This window comes from Bombus affinis, chromosome 11, assembly GCF_024516045.1.
Source record: "Bombus affinis isolate iyBomAffi1 chromosome 11, iyBomAffi1.2, whole genome shotgun sequence".
Lineage (NCBI taxonomy): Eukaryota > Metazoa > Arthropoda > Insecta > Hymenoptera > Apidae > Bombus > Bombus affinis.
Genome location: NC_066354.1, coordinates 6,112,417 through 6,124,729, shown reverse-complemented (window position 1 = coordinate 6,124,729; position 12,313 = coordinate 6,112,417). Strand labels below are relative to the sequence as shown.

At 36.7% G+C, this 12,313-nt stretch overlaps 3 protein-coding genes across 9 annotated transcripts; 2 read left to right on the top strand and 1 right to left on the bottom strand.

Annotated features, from left to right (window-relative positions):
• Positions 1-3: 3 nt before the first annotated feature.
• On the top strand, positions 4-4,228 carry LOC126921958 (protein O-mannosyl-transferase 2). 4 transcript variants are annotated; one of them, XM_050734055.1, is made up of 16 exons: positions 4-138; positions 269-321; positions 906-1,021; positions 1,099-1,182; positions 1,272-1,356; positions 1,424-1,528; positions 1,601-1,709; positions 1,785-2,053; positions 2,120-2,226; positions 2,295-2,487; positions 2,562-2,765; positions 2,838-2,989; positions 3,068-3,156; positions 3,272-3,420; positions 3,480-3,889; positions 3,961-4,228. In XM_050734055.1, the coding sequence occupies exons 3-16, from the start codon at positions 906-908 to the stop codon at positions 4,064-4,066; spliced, it is 2,178 nt and encodes a 725-aa protein (XP_050590012.1). In that variant the 5' UTR covers positions 4-138; positions 269-321; the 3' UTR covers positions 4,067-4,228. The 4 variants fall into 4 exon arrangements, with proteins under 4 accessions (XP_050590012.1, XP_050590010.1, XP_050590011.1 ...); XM_050734053.1 differs by having other exon boundaries at positions 861-1,021; XM_050734054.1 differs by having other exon boundaries at positions 828-1,021.
• Positions 4,229-4,424: 196 nt separating this feature from the next.
• On the top strand, positions 4,425-10,085 carry LOC126921963 (transmembrane protein 8B). Of its 3 annotated transcripts, none has more exons than XM_050734064.1 (6): positions 4,425-4,760; positions 6,528-6,780; positions 6,870-7,147; positions 7,235-7,861; positions 7,926-8,778; positions 8,847-10,085. In XM_050734064.1, exons 2-6 carry the CDS (start codon positions 6,602-6,604, stop codon positions 9,007-9,009), a joined length of 2,100 nt encoding a protein of 699 aa, XP_050590021.1. In that variant the 5' UTR covers positions 4,425-4,760; positions 6,528-6,601; the 3' UTR covers positions 9,010-10,085. The 3 variants fall into 3 exon arrangements, with proteins under 3 accessions (XP_050590021.1, XP_050590020.1, XP_050590019.1); XM_050734063.1 differs by lacking the exon at positions 4,425-4,760 and adding an exon at positions 4,770-4,970; XM_050734062.1 differs by lacking the exon at positions 4,425-4,760 and adding an exon at positions 4,977-6,311.
• On the bottom strand, positions 9,394-11,723 carry LOC126921988 (uncharacterized). Of its 2 annotated transcripts, XM_050734122.1 has the most exons (5): positions 11,591-11,723; positions 11,424-11,509; positions 11,089-11,278; positions 10,874-11,015; positions 9,394-10,784 (listed from the first exon to the last, which is right to left on the bottom strand). In XM_050734122.1, exons 1-5 carry the CDS (start codon positions 11,594-11,596, stop codon positions 10,381-10,383), a joined length of 828 nt encoding a protein of 275 aa, XP_050590079.1. In that variant the 5' UTR covers positions 11,597-11,723; the 3' UTR covers positions 9,394-10,380. The 2 variants fall into 2 exon arrangements, with proteins under 2 accessions (XP_050590079.1, XP_050590078.1); XM_050734121.1 differs by having other exon boundaries at positions 11,424-11,596.
• Between the last annotated feature and the right edge of the window lie 590 nt (positions 11,724-12,313).

Below are 12,313 nucleotides of genomic sequence, written 5' to 3'. Positions count from 1 at the left end.
TATAAGATACTCTGTAACAATAACATACCAGTGGGTATAAGTCTGGATAATGATAATACACAAGTAAATCAGGACTGATGAATTATTATCGTTTTAGTATAACAATCGAAATATTGTTATATTTTTCATCTATCAAATGTACGTAAATTTGATGTGATTTTAAGATATATTCATTCTTTTAACTTTCGTAAATTAATAATAAAATAGAAGGATAGGGGTTCGGATTTTTATTCCTACGTCCCTATAAAACATAACGGTCCTTTTTCAGATGTTCTTGGAGAACTGGAAGTTTGACAAGTAGATAGTTAGGTGTATATTAAGGTATGTAATATAACTCAAGTATTTTACGTTCTCAAAATAATTCTTTATAATTATATATTAATTAATATATTATACAGAAAATTATTATAACGTTTTTATCCCGTTAATAAGCGCATTTATCTTAAGTAATAAAATAAATACAGTCCTGCCGTGATAACTAACTGCGGGTCGGGTACGGTTTATTAACTTAATAAAGAAGGATTTATGTCAGGAATTTTGCCTTAATAATCTCAGTTAATGAATATGAAAATCTAATACTCAATTCAAAATACCAAGATTCTAATGTTTTAATACGTTTGTCAGGATTTAAAATGAGTAAGATTAAAAAGTCTACATATTAATAACACTGAAGCTCATTTACAAAAGTTGATCACTCGGAAAAAGTAGCGGGGGTAACAGTGATCAATTAGCAAAGTAAAATTGTAAACTAAATTTAAACATCAATTATAGATTATTGCAGTTATTATATTAGTTATAAACAAGTTTTTTTACACATTTTTTTACAGTTAACTGTTTTTCATTTTCTATCTGCCAAATAGTGTTTGCAGCCTATCTCCAATTTACAAACCGTTGTGTTAATGTAGATGATATCTGATAATATGAAGAATACAAACAATTACTCTCAATGTGGACACAAAACAAAAAATATACATTTACATAAAATGTCTGGAACTATAGAAAAAGAAGGGACAATGGACTTGTACGTAGCTTTATGTTATAATTTGTTTAAAAGTTTATAACATATTTTTTTCTAATTTTTTAAATATATTCATACAGGAATTGGTGGCTTTTATTTGGGATCATTGTAATACTTACAGCAGGAACAAGATTTTACAAAGTTACAGAACCACAGCATGTTTGGTAAGAACTTAGAGAAGAACATTAATAAATTATATTTATGTCTGACTCACGGGATATATCTGACATATGGGAAATATTGGATATTTTAGTTGGGATGAAACTCATTTTGGTAAAATGGGAAGCTGGTACATAAACAGAACATTTTTTTTTGATGTTCATCCACCTCTTGGGAAAGTAAGTGGCATATGTGTGAGTTTTTATTTATGCTATTGTATTAAAACTCTATATTATTATCTTTCAGATGTTAATAGCATTATCTGGATATGTAACTGGATATGATGGAACATTTCCCTTTGAAAAACCAGGAGATAAGTTTGAAAATGTTAAATATGTTGGTATGAGAATTGTAAGTGCATTTTAATATTTATTATATTGAAATATTGGGAAATACTTTATAAATATGTTCTATATGTTCCAGTTTTGTACATTTTTAGGTGCAATGATAGTTCCTCTATCATATCTCATTGTATGGGATTTAACAAAATCTATTCAAGCAGCTGCATTTTCTGCACTATTTATTTTATTTGGTATACATATTATATTTATGATACTTTTTTTATATGATAAAATAAGTATATTGCTAAATAATTCATGTGTTTTAGATGTGGGATTATTGACATTAAATCAATACATTTTGTTGGATCCTATATTATTATGTTTTATGATGTGTGCAACTTGGGGAATGGCTCATACAGGTTCTCTTCGTGATGAGTCATTTACATGGAAATGGTGGGGTTGGTTATCATTCACAGGAATTTCTCTTGCTTGTACAATTAGTGTAAAATTTGTTGGTTTGTTTGTTGTTTTATTAGTTGGACTTAATACTGCTTTTGAATTATGGAGAGAATTAGGAGACCTCACAAAATCTATGGTAAGCTTCTTATATGTATCAATCATTTAAAGTTAAGAAATCAATTTCACTCCTACACCTTTACAGATAAACGTAGGGAAACATTTGTTAGCTCGGTGCATTTGTCTCATCTTTATCCCGATATTATTATACATGTTGTTCTTTTACATTCATCTTACTGTATTAAATAAAAGGTAAACGATATATTTGTTGTATATCTACACGTTTTTAATGGATATACTAATAATTTGAAATATTTCAGTGGAAGTGGAGATGGATTTTATAGTTCTGAGTTTCAATCCTTATTAGAAGGAAATTCTTTATACAATGCAACAATGCCACGACAGTTAGCTTATGGAGCTACAATCACATTGAAAAATCATAGAACTGGTGGAGGATATTTACATTCTCATTGGCACCTTTATCCAGAAGGCGTAGGAGCTAGACAACAACAAGTACTAATCTTGTTACTTTATACACATATTGCGACAATACATTTTGATAAAATATTAATACATTTTTCCATCAGATTACAACTTATTCGCATAAAGATGATAATAATTTATGGTTAGTAAAAAAATTTGATACTGACGATATATCGTCGGAGCCAGAACTAGTAAAACATGGTGATCTTATACGCTTAGAACATGTTATTACCCATCGAAATTTGCATTCGCATAAAGAGATTGCTCCTGTTTCTAAGAAACACTATCAAGTTACGGGATATGGCGAAGTAAGTTTATCTTTTTATAATCTTAATTATTATTACTTTTAATTATACAATTATTTTTATTTTTATCCTTAGAATGGTACTGGTGATGCTAACGATATATGGAAGGTTTTAATAGGAAACGGCAAAGATGGCGATGTAGTTGAAACTGTAACAAGTAAATTAAAATTTGTACATTATTTACACCATTGCGTTTTAACATGCAGCGGTAAAACATTGCCAAAGTGGTTAGTTATGAAATTCTATATGTTTTCGAATGAAGAAGGAAAATTGAGAAACATTCTATGGAAATTATAATTTTTTAGGGCGTATAACCAACAAGAAGTCTCCTGTAATCCAAACATGAGAGACAAGAATGCATTGTGGAACATTGAAGACAATAATTATGCGAAATGTTAGTGTCCAATAATTTTAAATATATATATAATTAATTATATATATTATATAAATAAATTATATAAATAATAATATATATATAATATTTTGGTAATTAATAATCTTTTTTACAGTACCAAATGTCAGTTTTCAAGTATATGCACCTGGATTCTTAGATAGGTTTCTAGAGTCACATGCAGTAATGTTGCAAGGAAATTCTGACTTGAAAATTAAGGAAGGGGAAGTGTCATCGCGTCCTTGGCAGTGGCCTATTAATTACAGGGTAGGTTACATTGTTACAAGTAACGGGGGAAATATAATTAAGTCATAAATATATTGCAGGGTCAATTTTTTTCTGGAAACAGTGTGAGGATATATTTACTAGGTAATCCAATCATATGGTGGGGCAATATTGTATTTTTAATACTTTTTATCATACTATACGTCCATGCTTGCGTGAGACAACAACGCGATTGCGTAGAAACTCCTGCTGTCCTTAAACAAAGGGATAAAATATTAAATGCAGGAAAATGGCTTTTTATTGGTTGGCTCTTGCATTATGTACCATTCTGGGCAATGAGTAGAGTTTTATACTTCCATCATTATTTCCCAGCTCTGTTGTACAGTTCAATGTTAACTGGAACCACTTTAAATTATATTATCGAAAATTTACTTATTTTATTTCCAAATAAAGTTGGAAATGTTATATATCATACAATAGTGGGGATTGTTGTTTCAAGTAGCATATACAGGTTAGTACAATGCAATTGAATAACGAATATTTAATGGAGCAATTATATATTATTTATTCATATTATTATAGCTTCTACTTGTTTTCTCCATTGGCTTATGGAATGGTTGGTCCCTCTTCACTAGACTCTGACAGTCCAATGCATTCTTTAAGATGGATGGATACTTGGGAATTTTAATAAAGACTGTTTAAAAGTGTTCTAATATTTTTAAATTCACGAAAGAGTAATATAAAATGGTAAAATCAATACTTATATTAACAAAATATGAGAAATATATGACTTGTACATATCAATAAATTTTTATACGTATATATATGAATATAAAAAATGCCTTATAAAGCTTGTTTAATTTTTTCTCTCAATTTTTATGTTTCTAAATATTTTTTTATTAAAGAATAACTACATCCCAATAAAACGATTTTATAAAATTACGCTACTATAAAAAAAAAAAGGAATGCTGTATAAACACCCACGATGTCTGGCTGCTTTAAAAGATTTGGAGTGAGCGTGGTTCGCTCAGCTGATCGACCCGCGTGCTGGAGTTGCGCCGTTGCCCGTCCCAATTCTCTATTAAGCGTCCGATTAAGGGGAATCATGGTTCACTGAGAATTCTCTCTTTATCTTTGGGTATTATTTAGTTTAGTAAAATCATCCGGTCACGTCGAGTCACTCAATGCATTGAGTCACCATTTATACCAAGTTCCCTTGTTGTAAGCGCATTTAACCAGTGAATGGTAGCGCGTATCTTTCTGCAGTAAACGATCAATAAACAGCTCCCGGGGATTTTCAGTCCGTTGAGCGGCCACGAACGCAGTCTCACGTGAGATCAGGGATAGCTGTCAAAGCAACCACGTGTTCTTACGAATATCCGGTACGTGTTCTCGTGTTTATGTGTTCGTGTGAAACCGCATGACTAATCTTACCGATGATCGACCACCAGAGATATATAACAACCAACGAGTCTAGTGAAGTTCTAGCTCCGCTACCAAGATTCTTGTTTCTTCCTAGACCCACGACATTAGACTATAAAAATCGCGCGAAATTAAAGGCATCTGGCTCGTACGCCTGTGTTTGTGTGTGTGTATGTAGGCATTCGAAAATCTTATCATAATAGTGCTAAGTGATACGTATCGAATTTGATCGGCCAGTAACGTAGTTAGTCGTTGTCCTACTAACGTTGTCGAAAATATTCGATTGGCGACGACGGTGAAACTCGCGCGCTAATTTCGATTATCTGACAAATTCGTCTGTGGACGAACAGATTTAAAATGAATTGTTTAGGGACACTTGTTGCTGTACTAAGGAAAGATAAACAGCTTGAACTTTATCTATCTTGACTTACTGGCCGCAGCCTCGACCCTTCTGAAACGTAATCTATCCCGTTCCTGCGTGGAACATCTGTGGAACGTTAGGAACATATGTAACTACGTTAATCGGATGTAAACGTGTAGGCGTGTTGACACGCAAGCAAAGTTAACACGTGTCGTTATATGTATATATTTTAAACTGCTATGTTACTTTCACATTACCGATTTATTTTAAATTCGTTCATAACGTTTATTTTCAGAGATTTGATTCAGTTAGATATAACGTACCAATCGAGTCCATAAAGCACGATAATTAATCTCTGTTTTCCATTGTTTTAAACGACCACTTAACAGCTTTCCGTGCATTATTCCTTATCTAGATATTAAGTGATTCTAACTGAAATACAATCCTTAAGTTATTCGTATAGAATCGAATATCGGTTTGGGTATCCATCGTAACGCGTTCACTGAAAAGTAATTCGAATGCGTTATAAAAGTGAGCTAGCAAACGAATCGACAATTAACTATCGAAGACAAATTGGTGAGCGGTTGCGTTATAGAAAATCAATTTTTCATACATTATTTAACAGACTCGTTCGATTATCACGATACTTGGCTAATGTACCTCAAGTAGTATACGAAGCATTCGAACGGCTGTATCTCTCAATTTTTATTCGTATCGCAACGATTTTCTTAATAATTCTCTGGTGTTAGTTCTAAGTCACCAGATAATTTTCGCACTATGTTTTTTTCATTACCGTATTGTCGTTTAATTCATATTATATCTTCTATATCTACAATAAATCTTGCTTTCAATTTCCGCGCTTCCGATGGATTTATTCGAATTAAAGATTACTCATTAAAGTATTTCCACGGAATTTAAAAAATTCGTATTATTCGAGATTAAAATTTCTACGACGACGAGTTTCGATCCGATAGGAACGCTATTCTGTATCGGGGCACGGAAGCGCAGTCAAATAAGCAATCGCGTCTTGCAAGCGCAGGAAGCGCGGGAATTGGCAACGGTATTTGACCTACTTGGTCACGCGTATCACACGTATCGCACGAATCTTCTTCAACGTCTGAAACGAGCCTCGTAAAAATCAACAGCCAAGGTATAGTTCATGTTACTTCATTTCCTGCTCGCGAATTACCACGAATTGGAATATTTCCTCATTTATATTGCGACTGATTACTGGCCACGCGTAATCTTATCCACTCTATTATCTTTAATCTGATTCTGCAAAATCGCAACTCTATCTTTGAACGCACTTGTTCTTCCAATTAAAAACTAAATTCTTATCGATACGTATATAATTTTTTCTGCGCAGATTTTAGGATAACATACCTTCTCCGATCAGTCGAAGAAGTAGCTTGTTATGAGACGAATAGCAGGATCTATAATATGCGAGATATCGTACTAGTCATTTCGTTGGCATGGATCTTCGCGATACAACGATGTCTGTGCAAATTGGAACGGATTGCTCATCGACCCAACAATGTTCTCAACGACTATTACGCCTATCGTCACATCTCCGTTATCCACTTCGAGATTCCGGATCTCACGATGACTGCAGGATTCAAGTAAACTTAGAATAGCGCGAAAAGAATCGAGCCTCGACTATTATTTTGTTCTATATGAAAAATGAATGAACGTTGTTTATTTCTTTTAGGTTCACTGTAAAAGAAGAAAAGATTGGGGGAATAGGTAGATGCTCAGCTCGAAATGTTTCCGTGTTTCTGAAGTCCGGTAGCTTACCGTTTGTGAAGCCGGATGGATCGAAGATAGCTGCGAATCTTATGAAAGGAAGACGCCGATATTATTCGCTAGACATGGAAAGCAACGGGGATGAATGTATGATAAAAATCGATGCACCCGTGCCGGGCGATTGGTACGCTATTGCGTTTCGATCTTGGAGCGACCCTAATAACGGAAAGATCACGCAACAAGGTTGATCATCCAAAAAAAGATAAAATATAACGATCAATTAACGTCGACACGATGATAGCAGTTGAAAATACGTATTGTTATTTCTAGGACTTGGAGCATCATGCGATACAGTGTTGGACGCGGAATTGCTTATAGAATATCCCTCTGTATTCTTGTCAATAGATCCGAAATACGAGTACGCACTGTATATAAACGAAAGCTTGGACACGGTTGTGATGCAGTTGTTAATACCCGATGAATTCGTGGATTCCAGTTTTTCATTAAAGTCGACTTGCGGCGAAGAATGCAGGATCGCGATCCACGTGATTGCGGAGGATCACCTCACGGGAATGATAATGAATACTACAAACGCCACGATGTTCTTCAAACCCTATTCGAACGCGTTTCACTATGTTACCATCCAGTTGCTCTCCGGAGGGAGCTCTAACTTGTTCTTCCAGTTTCTCGACAATTCTTCCGATTTGGATCAAGTGAAGTCGGTGAATTTGATAAGAAAGTCCTTGCCTGACTTTTTCCTCTTCGATTACGAGCACCTGCGGGAAAATGGTACAAAACCATCGGCGTTTAATTTAACCTCAGACACATTGTCCGTCCTCAGCTTCGAAATCGGTCGAGTGTACGACGTCGGTGGAACTCTGACTCTAAGTTTGAAACTAGTTGACGCGAAAGACGAGGAGAAGAATAACGTCGTCGTGGTCGCGTGCATTTCATTCGGTAAGCAACTGAAAGTCGAATAATAAGATGGATATAGTCGTTAAAACAAATCCTGCTTTACCAGGTTATTACTCGAATATCACTGCTGGCGGAGGCTGCATTCGAATGGAGAACACGACAGCTGCAGACATTTACGTAAACCATACAGGACCAGCCACCCTTCACATTCCATTCCCGGAGTCAGGAATCTGGCATTTAAGTCTGAGAGCATTTTGCGTAGAGGAAAATTGCCAATGTATAGCAACTTGTCTGAATGAGACCGCCTGCGAGGACTGTGACTGCATGATCCCTTGTAACACCACAATAGAGAGTCGTATCTCTTCGTTACCTTGCATCGAAGGTCGCTGCAACTCTCGCGGGAAATGCATGCATTACATGAGCGGCGGTTTCGTATTCGCCGCGTGTTATTGTTCGGATGGTTATAGAGGCTTCGATTGTGCGGATGACACTTACGTTCTCGGTAATAGCGACGTAATAATCCGCGTACTATTGCTAACGTTCAGCAACCTGGCATTTATTGGTTCCGTTTATGTGGCCGTGCGTAGAGAATATTTTACAGAGGCGATGGTTTACGCCGCTGTGATGTTTTTCTCGACGTTCTATCATGCCTGCGAAGCTGGAGAGGATGTATACAGCGTATGCATCATGAGACTGAGCGTTTTACAATTCTGTGACTTCTTCAACGCCCTTCTGTCCATTTGGGTGACGTTGGTAGCAATGGCTTCGTTTGGACCAAAGCTCACTGCTTTTTGTCAAATAACTGGTGCTGTTATTCTCGCTATGAGTGCCGAAATGGATCGTACAGCTCTCTGGGTGTTTCTCCTGCCAGCTATAACAGGTTCTGCACTGATCGGTCTGTCTTGGGGCACGAGATGCAAAAGAAGGGGTACGGTTCTTTATCCATCGCGTCCTTACAGGTGAGTAGAATGTTTTAAGAAATTTATAAAGGAGATTAATTTTAAGTGAAATTTGTTTTCATTTACAGAAGCATTTATTTTCCGGCTGGTCTCCTTCTAGTCTCCCTCGGGCTTGTTTGTTACGCCTTTCTGCAGACAAAAAAGAATTACTATATTGTGCACAGTATGTGGCACGTGTGTGTCGCTATAGGAGCCATACTCCTTCTACCGAAGCGACAGTACATGAAATGATCGTTATATAAAAATGTTGTCTTATATTTACCAAGTGAAAGTTATTGAAAAGTGTTATTGTCTAGAAATGAAAATCTCATTGCCAATTTAACGAAAGAATCAGGTACAAAAAGATATTTGTAGCAATCGAAAGTGCTCGTAGACGACGGTACATCGAGCATATTATTGTAATTACCGGAGATCTTATTCTTGTGAAAATCTGTTTATAAGATAGGTAACTATTCAGCTACTGAATGTACATTGCGAAACAATATGAAATTCTCGACAATGTTAATTGCTTCAATGTTGTCTATCGTTACATTTGCATAATTAAGAAGTTCGAAACATGTTTTTATATCACGATTAAGATACGTTCCAGAATAGGATTATTCAAACGACGTTAGCCTTGATTGCTTGTGTTTGTTGAATTTATTAATGCCAACTAAATTACATAGCTTTAACAATACGTTTAACGAAGATTTATGTATTTTGCTAAGGACCAAAGAACTTCTAGGATACGTACATATAATTACACGTACAGAGTATAACAAAGAATGTTCAATATTTCTCCTGTAAAAGCGAAACTGCACTTTACTAACTTGAATATATCATAGTGCTGTATAATCTGTAATTAAGAACGAATTCCTCGAGAACTATCTTGGGGGCTTAAGTTCCAATTCGAATATCGACTGTTCGATATTTCACGTTAATTTTACCAAGTTCATTTTAATTCTCTTAGGAATCAACACCTCGCACGTGACTCATACATTTTAATAGAAAAATTCCATATTTATATACGCTCTAAAAGATTATTGTATCTACATTGAAGATTGTAGAACTTTTAAAACAGTGTACAACGCTGTACATCGTGTTCACATTAAAAAATAACAGATCGTCACGCTATGTAATTACATACGGTGTTGTTTGTCTTACACGAGGATTGTGTAAAGAATAAGTGTCTACGTCGAAGGAAAGTCGTCGCGTTACACGCTAAACTGCGCGAACTAGCGACTTCGTCATATTACGCGGGAACAATTTCACTTTTCTCGGTTCGCATGTGTATAAGATAGAATAAACATAAAAGGAAATTGTTGCAATTTGTTCCTTTTTTATTTGTTGAAAGATACCTGCGACTAATTTCATTTACGAATAATGTTTCAATTGCATCATGAGGAACTGATCGTATTTACGATAAATGACTACTCGATTACGTAAATGAAACCGTATAATATAATATACGGTTTATCATATGGCGCTAATGTATTCTTCGTTACTATCCTCTTCAACTTTACCTAAGGACGACTACATTTCCATACGGTCTATTACGCTTCAATGTCCGAGAATCGTAGCAGGATATTTTACCGCGTAATCAGAAATTTTCACTCTTAGCGATTACAACGTCCCAGTTCCTGTGGGCGTCGTGGTTCCTGTATTAACTGTGGCGATAGTGGTAATTACGTTCGATAATAAAGACAGTATCGTTTCCATGGAAAATCCGCAATGTGAATAAGTCCGCGAACAATTTCGACCGGCTCTCCCTGCCTCCACCGCTTCCTGTATCGCGGTTCCTTCCATGGCCGTTCGGAAAATCTGATTCGTCGTGATCGTATCGATCACGCGATCGAACGACGAGGCCTTCTCATCGTCGCTTAGCTTATTGGCCTCTTTCACCGACGAGGAGGCCTGTTGCGAATAAGTGCAGACGGCTCGTTGCATGCAGGATGTCGTGTCGATACCGTGACGAGCCAGAACGTCGTCCATTCTTGTCATGATTTGAGCGAAGCCGCTCTCTTCGCCTACGATAGAGACGATTATTTTGTATTAAAGCGAAATTCATGGTTTTTCTTATCTTCCTTTCTTTTAAATAAAGCTTTAAGTAATTTACTTCTTGCATAATGGCCGTAAGTGCCAGAAAGAATGTAGAGTAGTTTAGGTATGATGAGGATGGAACCTATTCCTATGATGGCGCCCAAGAACAATCCTCCCAGGTCTATCTTGGTCGGTGCATACGTTGATACTCCGTAACCCTGTGCCGATGTCTATGTTACTTAAATATCGACGAACGTTCGATAAGGATCAGATTCGACGAAGATTGCTTACGCTTCCTGTGCTACCAAGGTTCGTGAAGCCAAATCGAGGTTCTTGGCTGCGATCCGTAATATCCACGTCGTTGTCCACGTCACTCCGCTTAGTTGATGCCTCGCTGCGTAGCCTTGGCTCGGAAGGCATAGCTATCTGATCTTGGGACTTTGCGCTCTTTTCCAGATAGATCATGGAACTCGGTATGAACCTGTTTACGATTTGTTTCGCTCAGTCGTGAAAATTATTACTCGAAGAAAGACGAAGAGATAAAGAACTCGAAGCGAGCTTGCAAAAGCCGTTTGAGTTAGAAACTATCTTCGTATAATCACTTCAGAACTCAGGAAGAATCTTACCCTCCATCGTCAAACTTGGGGCTGCCTCCGACGATCGCCGTCAAAGATAACAAGAGCAGAACAGGCTTCCGAAAATTAAACGACATCTGCGACAAAGGGATTTCAAACAAGATATTATTCACAGTGAAAATTTTCTTTCGCGAATTTGCTACTTCTACGAAGCATACCTCCATGAAACGTGAAAAGTAAATTAGTCCTCGTGGGTGTGTCGTATCGTTCGGCTCTGAAGAAACTGGGGAACACCAACATTGCCCCTGGCATATATAGTCATGCACCTACTCCGAATCGTCACGACATGACAAACCATGGACATAATTGGAGCCGGTGGTTTCGCTTTCATTGTTAGATTTCCATGGGACGCTATCACGGTCCGTGAGCCGCTCGTCTCTTCTGAAGAAGCAGCGATACGCTAAACTGTCGCTACGAATCACTCGCGACGGTATTGTTGTCCAGCCCGAAATAATTCATCTTTCGCAAGATCGATAAGGATCTGTTAACGCGTTCACCTACCTCTTCCTAGGTCCATGAGGATTTCTTTAGAGACAACCGACTACGCCATGTTACATTGAGGAAAATGAGACGTTGTTTATCGTAATCGTTGTTGTAATAAAACCATGTCGGTACATAGATTTTATTTCAGTTAATCAAAGTCCGTGACAACGATCGACGACTGCGATAATCCAATTTCGTAAGTGAAATGGGAAAGGGCATTTCGTGATATTTTGTTCGTAAGAAGGCTGCAGAAACTTCGTGAAATTGAAACGCCATATACGCAGGTTTCGCGACCATGCGTTCGTCGTCTAGCTGATTTTAAGACGAGGAATTCGTTCTGCAGGTTGCTCTGGAAAATTCACGAAAGTCGAGGCTCGTATGCGTGCACTGACAAACCC